We start from the raw sequence: 20,541 nt of genomic DNA, 5'->3' as shown, positions 1-20,541 counted from the left end.
CCATTCTTAGACAGCATCATCTTAGCCAGCTAGTCTCTTCCCAGAGTAATCTTTCTCTTTTGTATTTCAGGCCTTCAAGGGGTAGCAGTGAGAAAAACATACCCTCTACCCCTTTGGATTTCAGTTTTTTGCCTTTATTCTCAGTTCTGGAAAGAACCTTAAAGGTCTTCTAGTCTATACCCTGCTTTTTAGAAATAAAGGAATGGAGATGCTCAGGGAGGTTAAGTGTCTCATTTGAATCGAAGTCCTCTGGGTTACATATTCCCTTGTATCTAACTGATGGTGAAAAAGTCAGCTTAACCCATATAACAAATATATTTTGAACATAGATTGCAGGGTGTATGCATCAAGAAATCTATAGATGTAAAAAAGTATTGTGCTTTTGTTAATAAGAATTCTCTAATGAAATTCTAGTAAAAAGTTATTTGATTTGAATAATTTCTCTCATATGCTAATTTCAGATGTAAATCTCCCTCATAAGCAAAGTTTCTGATAACTAGGAGAATTATCAGTATCAGTTTTGTACCTCTTTCTCCCAAAATCCAAAAAGCGTTTTTCTAACAAAATAATTCTTCTTTCCTGGGATGTAAGAGGATAACAAGTATCTTCATTTTGCGGATGGGCAAACAAGAACAATTGAAACTGCTAAGGTACATGTGTAGCTGTAAGAAATTGGAACTAAGTCTTCTGTGCTAGGGCTCAGCCTAGAAGGTTTGCTGCCTCATCTGATTTTGGGTTCTTCCCTGTCTTCAGGCAAGGTGCAGAAATGGATAAAGTAATGCAGGAACTGGGTAAGTCACTAACAGATCAGGACGTAAATTCATTGGCTGCTCAACATTTTGAATCTCAGCAGGTGAGTCAAAAAGAATGACTTTCATTCACATAACTGCATTTTATGTTTCTTTTTAAAATGAAATTAATTATTCTGGATACTGTTGTTAGGTCTTAGAGAATAAATGGACCAGTGAGCTAAAACAGTCGACTGCCATCCAAAAACAGGAATATCAGGAATGGGTAATAAAACTTCACCAAGACCTAAAAAATCCAAACAACAAATCCATCAGGTATTAGTAATCTGAAGCATTAAGCATTTATTGTTGTTAATTAAACCAGTAAATAGATTGAGTCATTTAGGGGAAAATGTCTTTTTGATTGTAGAAATCCTTGAGTTAGAGGTGGAATTTCAAGATAATTTTTTTTTTCTTTTTTAGCAGCTTTTGGATTATTGACATTTTTTGTTTGATTTGTGTGGTATGGAGGGGGTTTTGGTTGTTATTGTTATTGTTTGCTTTTTCTTGGAAAAAATCTTCAAAAACATTTTAAATCCATAAACTTTAATCCCACTCATCTTCCATATATCACTTTTTCCTTTTAAATTGATTTGCCCCTAAATTGTTTAAAATATGACTAGTTGTAATACAAATGATAGCCCCTGTGTCACCTCTTGGCCCCACACTTTTTTCTCTTCAGCTATTTTTTCAAGCTGCCAAAGCTATTTTCACTTTTTTTAAGCTGCTAAGATACATTGAATTAGATGTTTACTTAAAATGCAATATAGTAGTGTCTTGTTTCTGTGTACAGATATGTTGTATACACTTGGAGATAATTATATGCTTGTAATTCATATAGTCACTTTGTATACAAATAATTTCTAATCTGAATCTTAAAAGCCTTTGTCTGCTTGGTATTTTTATCTTCTAAAATTGGCCTCTTACCCATGTTTTCATATTTCCATGCAGAACAAAGTCAGGTCATTTGTCAGTGATTAGAAGTGAAATGACATCCCTGAGAGTTGCTATTTTGAGATGTAAATGTCATTGCCTATTTAAAGATCATTGAGCACCAGGGAGGCAGGGCCTGTCTTCCTTACGGGTGAGGCATTGCACACCTACTGTCACATATAGGGAGATTAAAGAGGATTCCGTCACAATATTTTTCCCTTTTAGGTACTATTTCATCCAAAAAAAAATTTTTTTTGGCCTTTTGGAGTGCAATTGGGGTTAAGTAACTTGCCTGAGGTTACACGGCTTTTGTGTGTGTGGGGGGGGGGGGGGTTTGGGTGTTAAGTGTCTGAGGCTGGAACCCAACTCGGGTCCTCCCGACTCCGGGGCTGGTGCTTTACTCACTGCACCACCTAGCCACCCCTTCAAAATTAATTTCTAATATGCTTTAAGATGAACTAAATGATGTTCATTCCTTTGGGCTTAGCATTGTATTTTATGAGGTTCCTATTTTTAAATGTCAGTCCTCTGAGGGTGTTGAACCCCATTATGAATGATTATCAGTGTGCTTCCTTTTGACAGAAGGTCCATATTTGCATCATGATTGGGTGCTTGATAAGGATTAGTTGGAAAGGGTTACAAGATTCACTTACTTTCTGCTTTTAGACTAGTGTCATCATGACCCAAGAGATAAATTGGTCAAATATACTTTGTATTCTCTCCATATGTGTTCTGAATAATGGTAATGACTCACTCAGTCTGGTAATGGCTCACATTGGAATTACATACCTCCAAAGCAGTGATGGATACTGTATCTGCATTTAGGTATGTAACTTGATAGATGCACTTAAGGTTCTTGCCTCCAACTTGTGAGCTTTTTCCAGATTAAAAAAAAATCAAGAGATGGAAGAGTAATAAAATGTATACATCTGATGTCAACAATGTTGGAGTATATTCATTTTCTAATATTATTAATTGTTTTAGGACATTCACAAATGATTGTAATAATCATTAAAGCAACCTTATTGTTGCAGATTAATTTAGAATATTTTTGAGCATTTTCATGCCCATGGCACCTTTTACTTGTTTCCTAATACTACTAGAAAAGATATAGTTGTTTTACCTAAATGTCACAGTAGTTCTGAATAATGCCCAAAAAGAGAAAGTAAAAATTGATATTTAAATTGAAAAGGCCATTAATACCATATTACATCATTTCATCTTAAAGTATATTATGATGTGTATATCATATTGCTTACTTATTCAAAGGGGAGAGAATTTGGAACTCAAAATTGTAAAAAATGAATGTTAAAAGTTTTAAAAAATGTAATTGGGAGATATTTAATGAAATAAATTAAAATATATTTTTATAAAAATATGTATTATGGGGAACTGTTGCATATATTTATTATACATTTAGCCATTTTATAACCATTCTTTAATATGTTTAATCATCTAATCAAAGGCACTGATTAAGTAGGTTGGAGACAGTACTACATTCTGCTTAATCCTGGAAGGCTTTAGATTAGAACCAGCTTTATATAAAGAAAAACTTCCCAACAATTAGAATTTTCCAAAAGTAGGAAGAGATCACTTTAGAAGATAGTGTTCTTTGAGGGCTTCCAGAACAACCTAAATGACCACTTTTTTTTGGTGATGTTGTAGTAGGATTTCATACTTAAAGTAGAACTTGTATTATCTCTGAGTTCTCTTTCAAATGCAAATTCTATGGTTTGTAATCTTCATTTGACATTAGGATCTGTTCTCCAGATTTTTAATAAACCTTCAAATGCTACATAAGTAAGATCTTTTGTTATTATTCTTGGTAAAGGCTTATTCATCCTGTAAAATATATTTAAACAGCATATTTAAATGTTGTAATATATATTTAAACAATAGTGAGAGAAACAAGTTGCCAGTACTTCCTTTTCCCCTGTTAAATATGGGTTAGAATTTATAGAAACTCAGCGAAAATCAGATTACTTTTATAAAACTAACATTTCCATTAAAAGAGTATTATGTAAAAGGCAACTTTTTCTAGTTAGTAAGTCGGCCACTTCAGGGTTGTTATTTTTCCTAAACCAGTTTGAAAAAATTAATATACTTCCCTTTTTACCAAAGTAGAGCAGGCACAGAAATAAAAACGGCAGAATTTTAGATTTAGAAAGAAATTTAGAAGCAATCGAGACCATTTCATTCCTGAAAAAGAATCCCCAACAAATGGTCCTCCATCATTTCAAGAGCATCTCCACTACCCCTTCTAGCTGTATGGCCTTGGGCAAGTCACTTAACCCCAATTGCCCTGCCTTCTCCCCTCCAAAAAGAAAGCAAAAAAAAAAAAAGAGCATCTTCCAAAACATTCCATCTGCAGTCCTGACAGGAATTTTTTTTTCACATTAGCCTTAAATTTTATCATGTTGCAGTTTCCACTCATTCCTCCTGGTTTTGCCCCCTGAGGCTAAACAAAACAAGTCTAATTCCTCTTTCATATAATTTCAGTTATTTGTAGATGGGTATCATCTTTTCTCTCATCTCTTTTCCAGGTTAAATATCCTTCAGTTCCTTTAACTGATCCTCATATAGCTTAATCTTAAATCCCTGCACCATTCTCATGGCCCTCCTCTGTATACTCTCCAACCTTTTAATGTCCTACCTGAAATTCAGTGTCTCCCAAATGAAAACAGTGCTTCAGATGTGGCATGGCTAGAGCAGAATACAGAGGCAAACACCTCTCTGATGCTAGACGCTGCTTCCCTTAATGCAATCTCTTCTAGCTACGTTCATCCTTGTATAACAGTCAAAAGAGCAATAAGTGGCAAAAGAACTCTCACTTTGTGAAATAGCTAGTATAGTTAAGGAAGCTGAGCTTTAGAGTGGTGAAGGGATGTAACCAAAGACCCACAGCTAGTAGATATTAGAGGTAACACTTGGAAACAGGTTTTCAGACTCCAGGTCAGTGTTCATTACACTACTACATGTTAGAAGAATTGTTGCTTTTTTTAAAAAAATCTATATGGAGACTTCTGTGTCCATGTAGGAGTGCTCACATTAGTAAAACCAACTGATCTTGTGAAGTAAGTGGTGATACATTGTCGTGTCTTAAACTCAGGGACGGGAAATACTGGTATAAAAATTTGTCTTTTAGAAGTAATATTGAAGCATGATTAAAAACCCAGTTCCGACAGATGGGAAATCTGGTTTTTACTTTGGTTCTCAGTTTCTTCACTCTTTTTAACATCTGCCACACTTGTGTGTTTTTTTCCCCTATAGATATTTTTGTTTCACTTCTCCCAAGTAGGATAGCTATTCTGATTTATTTCAGTATTTTGTTACTCAGATATTCAGGTGGATCTTTGATCTCACTGATTTAGGATTTCCTTCAAGTGCTAGTGTTTGTAACCCTTCTGCTACATGGGATCCATCCAGTGTGCTAGATACCTTCCTCTCTTTCTCCTGACATTGCAAGAATACTAGTGGAACATTCTAGATGGTCATTATCATCCCATCTTCCTTCCAAATGACCATCCCAGTCTCTTTTCCTATCCAATTCCTTGATGTAACATCTTTTATTCCTTTTCTTCAGAGTTTCTTATTGGTGGCCTCACTTTTGCCCTCTGAGTGATACTCATTTTTAGTTCTTTGAAGACAATATGGGTCTATGTCTCACTGCTGTATAGCAACACTGGTAAAATGTTAGTATTTAAAAAGTGAGCCTTTGCTTTCCTGGGAAACTCGGGTCAGTAAAGAAGTTTGTAATTTCCCAGAAACAATTCATTTTGATTTCCTCCTCCTTAATAATACATTCAGCTCCCTATTAGTCATTTTTGTTTTGTCATTTCTAGGGAAAAGTTCATTCTTTTTAGCCAAGAAAACAAAAAGGAAGTAATAGTTGAGCATAAAAAGCATCTTTGCCTTCTCTCTGTTGTAGGCAGTTATCATTTTCCCATCTACTTCAGTCAAAGGCCCTATCCTTTCTTTGGTCTTCTTTAAGCTTCCTTCTCTAGCTTCACCGCCTTCTGAGGTTTAGCATTCTTGACACTACTTTTACAAGACTGTGTGTTGCCTTTATAGTCATCTTATCTGTCCTTGCTCCCATCTTGTTTGCATTTCTTTTGACATTTTAATTGGTTGGTAAGTGTCCTGTGCATTTACATCAGGTACATCCTGTTTTTTCCTCCGAATTCTCTTTGTGATTTCCTCATTGGAATTATTGGAACTGCATATTTTCATAAACTGCAGTTATTTTTATAGTGGATATTTCAGATATTTATCATTAGTGTGGAAATGGGTGATGACCAAATATCCAGTGAATACTGTTTCTTATTGCCCCTGGGCGTATATTAAAGCCCACCCTACCAACTCTTTGCTTCTCTAAGGAGAACCTATGAACCATCTTACTAAGGTGCAGCTGCTCCTTTTGGTTTCACTTATAGCAAGAACATCGAGTCACATGATTCAGGTCTTCCAGTAGTATGCCTGTGTATTTGGTTATGGGATAAATATCTCACATTTAGAAATTGAAATTTGTGGATGGTGTGAAAACTGATTTTTAGCACCTTTTTGCCACCTTTCACAACACTGTGATACCATGACCTGTATAGGACACAGGGCTTTTAAATATTTTTGTTTTAAATTTCCTTTATTTTCAGAGGTCGCCAAGGCCAAAATAATAAGTAGGTGGCCAGTCTACTGATGATATGCTTCTTGCTCATTAGATAAGTTAGTCCTCATAAAATAGTCTCCATGGGTTGCCAGGGCCTTCCTCAGAGATTTTCCAGCATGATAGAAGCTGCCAGAGCTTCCACTGCCCTAGCAAAGAAGGCCATTGAGATTCCAGGGACATCTCCACGCAGTGGAAAGGCATCAGAAAAGTACTTGGTTAGTTTGATCAGATAGAATACCTGGCAGGCACGTTCTCATTATATGCAACATGTTTTCTTGAAAAGTTCCAATTTTTAGATGGGGACAGTGTGGTAATTTGTTTTTCTTAACTATGCATATTTGTTACAAGAGTTTTGTCTTTCTTTTTTTCCCTCTAATTTGGAGGGGTTTGAGGGAGAAAAAGAAAGTGCTTGTTAATTGAAAAGTAAAATTTAAGAAAGAAAAATGTTCATTTTTAAAAATAATTTTAAAATTTATCATATTTTAAATGTATTGAATGAACTCACCAAGAAGTCAAGTTCTTTTGTAAAGCAAACTATTAGATAATTGTAGTCATGCATATTTTTAATGAAAATTGCTTAGTGTTTGTTCATAGTAAGCCTATAGACTAGTATTGGCTCATCTATGATATTTGCATATAAAAATATTGAATGTTATAAATTAGAACTTATGGATGATTGTATTCCTGTTTTGTTTCCATGGATACAGTAAGGATTAGGTTGGGGATGAATTAAATGTTCCTTTCCAGTTGTTCAGTTTTTTCTCATTTCATTTTCAAAAATTCTTTTGTTTAGAACTTGTCAATAACCTTTTTAAAAACATATTTCAGTGAAGAAATTAAAGTTCAGCCCAGTCAGTTCAGAGAATCTGTAGAAGCAAATGGAAGAATTTATGAAGATCAAAGAAAGTTAGAAGAAAGCTTTACCATTCACTTAGGTAAGTGAATAACAGTGTAATGATAATTACAATAATTGATTTTTTGTGTTTTTATAAGAATAAGAATGTTTGGCAAGTTAACCCAGTGCATTTTTTTTTACTCACTCTTTAAATTGCCTACTGGCCCAAGGAAACCTATTAGTCTTGAGGCTACTAGGTGGCACAGTGGGCAGAACACTGGGCCTAGAATCAGGAAGAACTGGGTTCAGATCTGGCCTCAGAGATTTACTAGCTGTGTGTGTCCTTGAGAGTCACTTAACCTCTGTTTGCCTCAGGTATCTCAGTTATGAAATGGAGATAATAATGGCAGTTACCTTCCAGGGTTGTTGTGAGGATCAAATGAGATGATATTTTTAAAATGCTAACCACAGTGCGTGGTACAGAGCATGTGTATATTTTTATAGATATTACCTATCATCATCACAACATTATTAGTCATCTGGCATATAAAATTATTAAACACGTAAAATGAACTATTAAAATGAAGGTTTATGGTACAGACCAAGCCCTTTTCATCAGTTTTAATACAAGCCTTATTCTGGGTTTCACTTATACCACTTTAGCCCTCTGTTGTGTTATTGATGGCATGTAGCGTCTTTTTCTGTTCTTTGTACACAGACAAATTCATGTTTGCTTATTTGTCAAGTTCAGGATAAAATTAATTTAAAATATGCATATATATAATTTTAGGACTGTTTCTTACCCTTAGGAGCCCAATTGAAGACCATGCATAATTTGAGGTTACTGAGAGCAGACATGTTAGACTTCTGTAAACACAAACGAAATCATCGAAGTGGTGTAAAACTCCATCGGCTGCAGACGGCACTCTCACTCTACTCGGCATCCCTCTGTGGTCTCGTTTTATTGGTAGATAATCGCATCAATTCATACAGTGGTATTAAAAGGGGTGAGTTGATCCCATTTCATATAGTCTCATTCTGTTTACTGAATATCTTCTTATATACCTCTTTCAGAAACCTTTTTTTTCTACATAACACATATATCTCAGTGAACAAAACAATACACCAAGAACTAAAGAGCATAAAGTTATTAAGCACAGATTTCATGATTCTCTGTTAACAGCTTGCTTTTGATTCATTTTTCTGTTTTTCCTATCAAAGTTCTGTTATACTTTGGTTATATTGATTGATAATGATATATTGGTTAATAATGAAATTATAGAGGGGTGACTAGGTGGAACAGTGAATAGAGCACTGGCCCTGGAGTCAGGAGGACCTGAGTGCAAATCCAGCCTCAGACACTTAACACAAAAATACTAGCTGTGTGACCTTGGGCAAGTCTCTTAACCCCAATTGCCCTACCTCTTCCCCCCTCCAAAAAGCAAAATAATAATAATAATAATGAGATTATAGTATAATTAACTATAAAAATAAACACCTCAAGATGAAATGACATATAACCTGAACAAAAGAAAGGGTTTGGGATTTGAAATCAGAAAGCATTGATTAGAATACCAGCCATTTACTGTTTTTTGACTGTGGGCAAGACATTTAAACTCTGCTCAGTTTCATCATCTGTGAAATTAGGGGGTTGGGTTTAAGGATTTCTAAGGTCACTGCCAGCTCTAAATCATCTATGTACCAGTGCCAAGACTACTGAGTAACTATAATAACTAGTCTTGGTCAATTGATCCTAGAGAATAAATAATGAAACATATATCCCTTCTCTGAGCAGAGTGGTGAGGAACGGCATGGCAAAAAATTACATCCTGGGGGGAGGCTAGGTGGCACAGTAAATAGAGCACCAGCCCTGGAGTCAGGAAGACCTGAGTTCAAGTCCAACCTCAGACACTTAACACTTAGTAGCCTTGTGACCTTGGGCAAGTCGCTTAACCCCCATTGCCCTGCCTTCCTTCCACAAAGCAAAAAAAAAAATTTTAAAGGGGCGGCCAGGTAGCACAACGAGTAAGAGCACTGGCTCCAGTGTTGGGATGACCTGGGATCGAATCCGGGCTCAGACACTTAGCACCCACCCAGAAACACCTGGCCGTGTAACCTTGAGCAAGTTACTTAACCCCGATTGCTTAGGGGCGGCCAGGTGGCTCAGTGAGTAAGAGCACCAGCTCCAGTGTCGGGATAACCTGGATCAAATCCGGGCTCAGATACTCAGCACCACACCCAGAAACACCTGGCCGTGTAACCTTGAGCAAGTCACTTAACCCCGATTGCTTTAAAAAAAAAATGCATCCATTGTCATACATGGTCAGGTCAATGTATGTGGTTTTTTTTTTTTTAACTCTTCCTTTTTTACAAGGGAGGATTCAGTTCCCAGTTGGGGGAAGGGGAGGAGGTCCGATCATTGTAATGTGAAAATAAAAGGTGTCAATAAAAGTTATTGTTGTTGTTTCACTTCAGTCATGTCCAACTCTTTGTGATCCCATATGGGGATTTCTTGGCAAAGATACTGTAGTAGTTTGCCATTTCCTTCTCCAACTCATTTTACAAATGAGGAAACTAGGGCAAACAGGGTGAAGTGACTTACCCAGTGTCACACAGCTAGTGCATGCCTGAGGCCAGGTTTGAACTCAGGAAGATGTTTTCCAGATTCCAAATCTGGCACTCTACCACTGCACCACCTAACAACCTAGGAACTTGTATGTTCTGGGTTCCAAATCCAACACACTCTAGAGTAGCAGTTCATTTTATGTGGGTTAAATTAAACACATCTGATAATGTAACTTTTTTTTTTTTAAAGCTGTCAGGCCTACTAGAGTTCATATACCATTTTTAAGAACCTTCACATATTCTCTGCTACATATAAGCTGAATTGTAATCATTTAATGGGTAACAAGTGTTTGAAGAAATTTACAGTCATACACAACTTCTTTCCTTTGTCTCTCTATGTCCTTGGATATCTTCTTACTTGAATGTTCATTCTCTATGTATTATATGTGTGGATGTTGACTCTCTCCTTAGAATATAAGGTCTTTGAGGACAGGGAGCTTCATATTTGTCCCTAGTGCTTAGTACAGTGCCTGACAAAATTGTAGGCACTTAATAAATGCTTGATTGAATTGAGGCCCAGACAATTTAACCACTGTCCAAGGAAAGCTTAGATAAAGGGTTGGCTACCATATGATGACTTTTTCATGGCACATTTTCATGTCACATTAAGTTATCAAGTAAGGTATAAAGAGGTTTCATCTGGAAAGGGAGAAGGAACGTCCCTGTTGATAAAATTATAGATTTTTAACAATTTTTAAAAATTCTTAAATCCTCCCAACAAATGTTTTAAAAAATGCAATAGAATGCAAAAAGAGGATTTTATATGAAACTGTATAGCTCTCTTTTATACCAGTTGCTTTTTTAAAAAAAAGTATATAATGTAGGGCAGCTGGGTGGCACAGTGAATAGAGCACTGGCCCTGGAGTCAGGAGGACTTGAGTTCAAATCTGGCCTCAGACACTTAATACTTACTAGTTGTGTGACCTTGGGCAAGTCACTTAATCCCAATTGCCCCTATGAAAAGCAAAAAAATATATATATAATGCATTTCCCATACTACTTTATACTTTTAAAACTGCCCTGCTTGTCTGTGCTTCCTTCTGAACTTCCTTCTCTTTTCTTCTATATATTTAAAAAAATGTTTCAAACTTTTTGGGGTAACTCCCCTTTTCTACCTACCTCCAATTTAAAAAGGTGGGGGCAGGGAAGCCCTTTTAACAAATTAAGTATAATCAAGCACCTCACCACGGCCATGTCTTGAAATGTATATCTCTTTCTGTACCTTGAGTCTACCACTTCTCTTTCAGGAGGGATATATAACATACTTCCCTATAGGTCTTCTAGAGACATGGTTGATCATTACATTTATCAGAGTTGTTAAGTCTTTAAGAGGTGTTTCCTTATTATCTTATCTTATTATTATAAATTGTTTTCCTGGTTTCCACTTTACTTTCCCTCAGGTCACACTACCCAGGATTCTCTGAAATCATCCATTTCATCATTCCTTACAAATAATAATATTCCATTAAATTCATATATCACAATTTGTTCAACCTTTTCCTCAAATGATGCAAAGCTCCAGTTCGTTTCTCTCTTTTCCCCCTCCATTTAATCCCTATTTCAGGACAAGAAAGTTTATTTTGCTTGCAAGAAGCAAAATCCATCATTTTTCCTTTTTTTTTAGAATTTGAAGACAAATTTATTCCTACTCTATCGGGGTCAGCCCTACCTTTTTCTTTTTCTTTTTTTAAGTGAATTTTTACTGATATTTTCTGCTTTTTACATCACCATAGTATCCCATATATCCCTCCCCTTTCTCCTTCCAGAGAAAACTATGCCATGTAACAAATAGTACTTTTTGGAAAGGGGGGAAAAGTTATCACAGTTCATCAATACATTAAAAGATGTGCAATGTGTGGCACCTGTGGACCTCCCCTCTCCATAAAGTATTAGGTTGGGGGTGTCCTCTCACATCTTTATTTGAGTTCCACTTCCATCATCTTTTTAAATATTTCCTTCCTGTTATTATCCTCCCTTTTAATTCCACCGCTGCCTTTGCTTGTTTCTTTATTAAGTTTGTTTTATTTCTGCTCCCTTCTGTGTGTGTGTGTGTGTGTGTGTGTTCAGCTCTCCTTTGTCTTTTTCAAATAAGAATGAAGCTCACCTGCTGCCCGTTCCCTCTTCTCCCTCCTTCATGTTTGTATGCTCCTTTCCTTATCCATCCCAGTGATAAATAACAGGTTCCACTCCTTTTTTCCTCCTTTCTAGACCACTGTATTCCTTTTACTTTTCTTTCTCTTTTCCCTCTTAAAACTCTCAGAACAGAACTAATCCCCTCCCTGTGTTCCATTTTCTTATTTTATTCTCTCACTACCCTTTGGAGACATTGAGGTTTTGAGGAGACACTTGACTCTTCTCCTCGTATTTAGAATATTAGCACTGCATCACCATAATGACACTTTAAATTGTTCAAATTTATCTTTCTAGGTTTCTCCTGAATCTTATGTCTGCATTTCACAGTTCTTGCTCAGCTCTGATCTTTTCATTAGAAATGTTCAAAAGTCCTCTATTCCACTTGAGACAACTGGTAGCACAGTGAACAGAGCACTGGGCCCAGAGTCAGAAAGACTTGAGTTCAAATCTAGCCTAGTTGTGGGACCCGAGGCAAGTCACAAAGTCTGTTTGCTTCAGTTTCCTCAGCTGTAAAATGAGGATAATAATAGCACCTACCTTAATAGAAATCCAGAGTTTAAAGCAATGTAATAAGGGTATTTTAGCCTGAGGAGACCAGAACTAGAAGCATGTGCAGATATTCACTCCCTTGAAATTTAGAAGCGTATGTATGATGGAAGAGATTACTATAATTTCTCATTGAATTTCTTGATCATTGTTTGGACTAATGCTAATTTCAGGTTTTTGTTTGAGTAGATATGTGGGAGTTGTGTCTGCCTCCATAAAGGCAGTCATCTTGGCCAGAAGTCCAAATCTTAGATTTTTGAAGTACTTCATTTCATATATTAATTGAAGATGGAAGTATGAGAGATGGATTATAAATCATTTGTGTGTGCGCGTGTGTGCGCACACTAGAATTCCTGATCTGTAAGTAAAAGCCCAAGATTCAACAACTTGAATTTTGAAGTTTATATATTTATGTCTCTTAGATTTTGCCACAGTTTGTCAAGAATGCACTGACTTCCATTTTCCTCGGATTGAAGAACAGCTGGAAATTGTCCAGCAGGTTGTACTTTATGCTCGAACCCAACGCAGGAGTAAATTGAAAGAACCAAATGGTCAGTAAAACAAAAAACTGTATATTTTTAAGGTTCACCAAAAAAATTTAAATTTTATTTATTCTCATTGATCATTAGTCACAATACATTTTACCATACATTGTCAAACTATATCTTGACTGGTGAATTCGAATTTAGAGATTTTCTTAATGTTTCTTTCAAAATAGGTTTTATTCTTAACCCCACTCAAACAGTAGCACTTGGTTCACCATGCCTTGAATTGGTATGGTGATTAATAGTGATGAGACATGGAACATTGAGTGTTCTGACATATGAATTCTATTTTTTTCTTTTGCTTTCAAGCTTTGGGAATTTGTTTTATAATTAATATAATACTTTGAACAAAGTGGGCATTAAACAAAAAGGCTGTTGCTTCACTGACTCATTTTTTCTAACTATAAAATAAATACATAATTTTGCTGTAAGATTTTGCTTATTTATATGGTACATGCTATTTCAGATCCACAAGTGAAAGGGAAAGCTATAATTTTTTTTTAAATCATTTTCTCCCGTCGCACTTTTAAAGAGCATGAAGCTAGCATTAGTTCATCTCCTTTTCCCCCTCTATTTAGTGTTTAATAGAATCCTGTAAAACAGTGCAGTAAGTTCCTGGTTGTGCTAATTACTTATTGTTTCCTTGAGATTATCCACTCTCTTTTTTGTTGTTGTTAATTGTTTTCTCTGTCCTCTAGACCAGTGTCTTTGCCACTTATTTTCTAAACACATTGTATGTATATAATACTGTGCGGAAAGGACAAAGAAATAGATGCTATTCATTGAATAAATGAATGAATTTTTCGTTCTTTCTCCTTAGGTTTGCTATAATCACAAAATATTGGTAAATATTTATCAGTCTAAGAGAAAAATCTGATCAAATTCCAGAGCCCTTTGCTTTGCTCTTGTTTAGATTTTTAAAACCCTCAATTTAAAAAAAAAATCTTTAAAAAATTAATGTAATTTGTTTTCATATATCATGCAAAGTTTGCATACAATGCAATCATCTACAACATAAAATCCCCCAATATAGTTAAGCAAAATAGTCTTAAAGAGCAATTGTAACTGATAGGCGGTACTTGCAATTTTACTCCCCATTTGCTTTTTTGTTTGTTAAAAGAAAGAAAAGATCTGTTTTTTATACGTTAGTACCAGTTTTAGCCAGTTTTTTTTAACGATTTTGTTGCCAATTTAAGTTTATTTATATGATTGTAATAATTGTGTATATTTTTTTGTGTATATATATATTTTGTGTATCATTTCATTCAGTTTTGTTCATTTAGCATCACTTCTTTCAAATCTCATATTTCCTTATATCTTCATAAATTAGACACATAAATTCTTGCCAAAATAGACACAAATCTCCCTTTTTGGCTAAAAATTTAAGTGCAAATGTTGCTTTTAAACACTTTTGATAAATGAATATCACACATCTCATGTAAAATTGTCTTTCTTTTTACAATTATGTATTGTTATAGTGTTATATGATATATGATCTAGGCACAGAATTTCAATAATTACTCTGTCTGCTCTGTATGTACTCCTAGTAATACGTACCATGTACGAAAATATGTACTTCGTACATACACAGAATACTTGGCAAATTACAAAATTTAACCTACTGAATCTGCTTCTAAGCATCTATGGATCCCTCTTTATAGCTATAATTTTAAAAATAAATTACAAGTAAAAAGAAATGATTCTTCTTTTTGCTTCATGGTTATTCTCCCTTCCCATTTCTAGTATAAATCAGAGTAGTGATGTTCTTGTTCACCTCATTAGCATAGCTGACTTCTCTCACTCTAAATCCCTTATCTGTAAAATGAACCAATTGGATTCAGTGAGCTCCAGGTCCTATGAAAACCTTTTAATTGAAGTGGCCTAGCAGAGGTGATAAGTAGCAGAATCAGGATTCAAATCCAAGTCTTTTGATTTAACTGTTGAATTCCTACCATAGTACACATCAAATGCCATATCCTCTAGGAAGCTCTCCTTTATTTTTCTAGTTAATAACCTACTTGACTCTGGACCTTTACGTATTATTGAGTATTCACCACAATTAAAATTTTTCTCATTCACTGAGATCCTAAAAGGTAAGCTAATTAAGCAGTCCTATGGCTTTCTGTGGCACTCTGTGAATCAGAACAGAGCTGACCACATAAAGAAATGGAAGAGAATTTATCTCACCACAAATCTTACAGAAATTCCCTAATACAGGCTTCCATCTTCCTCCATCCATTCTCTTTTATTTTACTCATTCAGGCTGTAGAAGTGACAAGGACATGAAGACTGGTGTTCTACAGGTGTCAAAGTGTTTGGGAGAATTCTGACTATATTAACAAGATAGCATATGTGCTGCAAATGACAGGAAGTTTGCAAACCACAGGCAGTGCACGTACATCATGATGTTATTTTGTTCATGTTCAAGCAACTACTTTTGTGGTTTGAGTGAGTCAGTAAAACAAGTAGGGTTATAAAAGTCCACTTTCCTAAAGGAACCCCCACATGTTGTTATATAAAAATACTTTCATGGATGGATTTGACATAGTTAGACCTATGTTTTCAGAATAGCACTTTGGAAGTTGTGTCTAGGATGGCTTGGTGGTTGTGTCTTCAAAAGAAATAAGGAAGTTAGGAAGAGGGCCAAGTTTAGGGGAGATATGACTTCTTTTTGGACATTTCAATTTTAGACTCCTATAGGACATGCAGTAGGAAGTAACTGGTAGGCCATTGATAATGCAAAACTAAAATTCAGGAGAGAAACTTGAGCAGGATAGACACATCTAGGAGTCATCTACATAGAAATGATTATTGAACCTACTGATCTCACCGAGAAAAAGTGAGAAAATAGAGTCCAGGAGAGAGCCATAGGGTATATACAGAACAAAGGGCATGGATAATGATTTAGCAGAGGAAATGGAAGAGAAATAACCAGACATGTAGAAGAACTAGGAGAGATCAGTGCCACTAAAGGCCAAAGAAGAGATTGTCTCAAAGAAAGGGATGCTTAACAGTATCAAATGCTTCAGAAGTCAAAATTGAGAACTGAGAAAAGGCCATTGGATTTGGTAATTAAGAGCTCATCATTCGAGGCAGCCAGGTGGCTCAGCGAGTAAGAGCACTGGCTCCAGTGTTGGGATGACCTGGAGATCGAATCCTGGGCTCAGACACTCAGCACCACACCCAGAAATAACTGGCCATGTAACCTTGAGCAAGTTACTTAACCCTGATTGCTTAAAAAAAAAAGAGAGATCATCATTAGGTTGGGGGAGGAGCAGTTTTAGTTGAATGGTGAGCTTAGAAGCCACATTATAAGATGTTTAAAAATGAGTAAAAGGAGAAGGGACTATAGGCAGTAAGTATAAGATGTCTTTTTCTGGGCATTTGGCTATAAGAAGAGAAAAAGAGGACAATAATGATAGAATGTTAGGTTCAAGTGAAGTGTTTTTTTTAAGAATAGGGAGACCGGAATATCTTTGCAGGTAATCCTGAAGGAACCAATAGAAAGACAGATAAGTAATCAATTTTATTTTAACTTCACAGATAAAATTTTTCAAATAGATGAATGAAGAAGACTGATGAATGACGAACAAAATCATAGGATCATGCGTCTAGTGCTAGAAGGGTCCTTGGGGGTATCTGGTCCAACTTCCTGATTTTAAAGATGAGATATTTAAATAAACTAGAATAATACATGCCCATCTTTACTGCCCCAAAACCCAGATATCCCAATTCCTTTAAAAAACAACCATAGATAAAACAAGACAAAATGAAAAAAGAAAATAATTACATGGAGTGATGCCCTTATTGATAAAAGAAATAACAACTATGCACATTAACTTTAACAAGGTAATCAGGAGAGGCATTGTTGTGGATAGAGAGCCAGGCTCAGAAAGATATTGTTCTAGGAATCCTGTTTCTGACATATACACGCTGGGACCCTGGGCACATCTCTTAACCTCTGAAGGCAAGTTGCAAAGAACATGACTTGTAGAGAAGGTACAGATCTGCCTTGGTATAAAAAAGTTTCCTCCCCAGGAGTTCTTTACTCCAGTGAAACCACATATTAGGTAAAAAAAAACAATTCCCATTGTCCATTGTATTTGCTGTTTGTTTTTTTCTTCGTAAAAAGATTTGAGAATCATTTTCATAAGGATAATGCCCATTTGGCCCTTATGGGAGTTGACAAGATTCCTGAGTGTTCAAGGAAAAGAGAAGAAGGCTATGGACAGAATCTTGGGGACATCTACACTTAGTGGAAGTTGAATTAGGCTCAAATAAAGGAGACTAAAAGAATGGGTAGAAAAAACTAGAAGAGAGAAAACCACAGAAGCCAAGGGAGGAGAAAGTATACCAGAAGATGAGGTGGTCGAGATAGGTCAGGGAAGAAGAGGACTGAGATACAGCATTTAAATATTTTGTGTTGACCTTTGAGAGTACATATTCAGCAAAATGACAGGATTAGAAATAGATACAGGAGGTTGAGAAGTAATGAAGAAATAAAGTTGGGACTACCTTTTACAGGTGAAAAGGACCATAGATTTAGAGCTGAAAAGGACCTTAGAATTCATGAAATTCAACTTCTTTGTTTTACAGATGAGGAAACTGAGGCCTAAGGGCATCAGAACTAGAACTCAACCAGATCTGCTGATCCCTAGTCTAATATGCTTTCCACTATACCATACATTTCCTGTGATCTTAAGCAAGTCATGTCACTTTTGGAACTTCAGTTTCTTCTGAAAGATGTGGATAACTGTGTCACATATATCTCATTAAAATATTATATAGCTTTAACACATATATGATGTCTTAGGCTCTTTAAAAATGAAAAAGATTGGGGTGGCTACGTGGCATACATGAATAGAGCACCAGCCCTGGAGTCAGGAGGACCTGAATTCAGATCCGGCCTCAGACACTTACACACACAAAAAAACTAGCTGTATCACCTTAGGCAAGTCACTTAACCCCAATTGCCCTACCTTCCCCCCTCCAAAAAAAAAAAGATTACATAAAATACAAGATATTGGCTGTGGTAGTGATAATATTCTCCCATCCTATGTACAGATTCAGGAAACCGGAATGGAGGAAGCGATGATAAGGTTAAGAATATTGAACGAAACTATTTAAATATTTTGCCTGGTGAGTACTATTTTTGCTTTATGTTTTTATGTTCAGTTACATTGAAATAGTAGATTTGAAATATAACTTTTTTGCACTATAATTTAGGGACTATCTACCAGTTAAAATACTGGATTTGTATAATATGATTTGGCCTTTTATCTCTTTTTTTATCTTGGTTTAAGTAACAATTTCACAGGAAAATATGCTGCTTCAGATATTCTCATTAGAAAGGAGAAAGTTCTGTCATTTAGTTGTATGGGTATATTATTACTTTTAACTTAAGATTTCCTTTTTATTCATTGTTTTTTTAATTTCTTAGAGAGATGAGCCAAGAAATATTTACTCCTTCTGAGATATAAACAGAAGGAGAATTGAACTTCTAGTACATGGGTCATCTGATTTCAAATCTGTCTTATTTTCATTTCCCCAAAATTATCTTACTTCCTCTTTCTTTCATTTCCTGTAGTGTTCTTGGATGTTTATTCATCCTTTTACCAACTGGAAATTTAAAGTTTCTTATTCTTCATCCTTCCTTAACTCACTTGATCTCAGATGCAATGTGCTAGAATTTTTTCACTTGTAAAAGATTACCAGCAGGGCCTTATTAAGCATTTTGTAATTGAAAGAATTTTTAATTGAATTATAAACTTGATAATATTCATATATCACAAGTCCAATATGTAGTCATAGAATTTTAGAGAGAGGAACTAGAGATCATCTAGGCCAGTGTTCACCAATCCAAAGTGTCCTATACAACAATCAAAATGCCTAAATTTTCTACCGTAAACTATTCTACACTTTGCACCCTCAGTGATTAAGGGGTAAGAGACCAAGAATTAGGGAGAAAGAAGAGAGGTGGGGGCAGGAAAACAAGATACAGGGAGGGAAGCAATTTTTAAAAGTTGATAGATTTTAATAAGTGAAGATCTTTTAGTAATAAATTTTATAGGCTAAGTAAAAATTTCTTATGGACCATTAGTTAGAAAATAATGATATAGTTCAACCTTCTCCCCACCACCTTATTTATTAACAAATGAAGAAATAAAAGCCCAAATTCTCCAAGGTAGCACCAGAGTTTGGAAAAGGACCCAGTCTATCAACTGCTAGTTCATTCTTCCCCTGGTTAATTAGTTTTATTACAGTCACATCTTAGGAGTAGATTTTTATATGTCAGTCACATTACATTTTAATCAGGTAAACATCATATCTATTTCTTGTGTTCTTGACAATCCAGCTGGCTAACTTGTGGTTGTCAGGCTTCAAATTTCCTTCCACCTTCAGATCTGGTACCTTGGTGGATAATGTTAGAAGCAGAATTACATCATCTCATGCTGTTTCCTCCACCTTGTGGAACAGGAAGCTATCTTCCACTCCATCTAAAAATACATTCATTGAGACAGGGTTCATCTTATTCCTTTCCATCAGCTCCATAATTAAAATCATCCATATTTTGTGGCTTTCTTAAATTGTTCCAGTCTTGTTATCTGTTCCGGAGGCACTGACGTCTGAGATTTTTTTTGTTTTTAACTTTACTCTTTTGTTGTATCAGTATTTCCTTCCTTGAACTCCTTGCCTTTTTTTGGGCAAAACCTGGTAGGTTAAGTGGCTGGTTATTGCTTTTGAACCAGAGCTTTATTGTAGGTCCGAATTATGGAAAAGAATATTAAACTATTAAATGATAACTTAGCTTGTAGTAAATCAAAGGGAACAGTGCTTTCATATTATAAAATTTCATATTCAAAAAGACAATTTATTGATAAAAACAATCAATATCTTAGATTTCTTTACTGCAATAGCACTTAAAGGAACGATACTTTTCATGTAGTAGGAACCCAGTCGATATTTAGTTTAATTTAATATTGACAGGTAAGTTGTTCCTATTTTCTTGAAAAGGAAAATGAGGCTAATAGAGAAGTTACCTAAGTTGCCCAAGTCAGAAGCAGTACCCAGACTAATACTCCCTACACTGACTCTAGAATCTTTTAAGGCATTTTGCCACCCAGGGAGACTTTGGCTGTTATTTGACCCGCAGATATCAATTAGCGAAGAATATAGTAACCTTTATATGCAAAAGCAAAGGTAGAATGAAGCCTGTTGAAGAGCTGTATTGTCTCAGTCCTTCCATTAGAGCAGCAGGAGGTCACCTGTGCCATTGAATAATAGCTTACATTGTCAGAGTGATGGAATATTTACAACAGGCCCTCTCATAGCTATTCTCTCTTTTTTTTTTGCTTTTTGGAGGGCAGTTGGGATTAAGTGACTTGCCCAAAGTCACACGGCTAGTAAGTGTGTCAAATATCTGAGGCAGTATTTGAATTCAGGTCCTCCTGACTCCAGGGCTGGTGCTCTGTT

At 35.7% G+C, this 20,541-nt stretch overlaps 1 protein-coding gene and 1 long non-coding RNA gene across 4 annotated transcripts in view; one reads left to right on the top strand and one right to left on the bottom strand.

The window, feature by feature from the left end:
• LOC138171930 (uncharacterized) overlaps positions 1–20,541 on the bottom strand; it is a 615,043-nt gene that overhangs the window by 387,414 nt on the left and 207,088 nt on the right. The window lies entirely within an intron of this gene.
• The window catches only part of FERRY3 (FERRY endosomal RAB5 effector complex subunit 3), a 49,796-nt gene that overhangs the window by 14,252 nt on the left and 15,003 nt on the right, over positions 1–20,541 (top strand). For all 3 annotated transcript variants that reach the window (XM_069101476.1, XM_069101477.1, XM_069101475.1), the window contains exons 5-10: positions 754–853; positions 943–1,064; positions 7,213–7,319; positions 8,029–8,226; positions 12,946–13,074; positions 18,133–18,207. In XM_069101476.1, coding sequence (XP_068957577.1) covers positions 754–853; positions 943–1,064; positions 7,213–7,319; positions 8,029–8,226; positions 12,946–13,074; positions 18,133–18,207 — 731 coding nt within the window. The remainder of the gene's footprint in view (positions 1–753; positions 854–942; positions 1,065–7,212; positions 7,320–8,028; positions 8,227–12,945; positions 13,075–18,132; positions 18,208–20,541) is intronic.

This window comes from Petaurus breviceps, unplaced genomic scaffold (genome assembly GCF_028583685.1).
Source record: "Petaurus breviceps papuanus isolate PSGF00001 unplaced genomic scaffold, PetGlider_PUasm1.0 470, whole genome shotgun sequence".
Lineage (NCBI taxonomy): Eukaryota > Metazoa > Chordata > Mammalia > Diprotodontia > Petauridae > Petaurus > Petaurus breviceps.
This window is presented reverse-complemented; position numbering and strand designations above follow the sequence as displayed.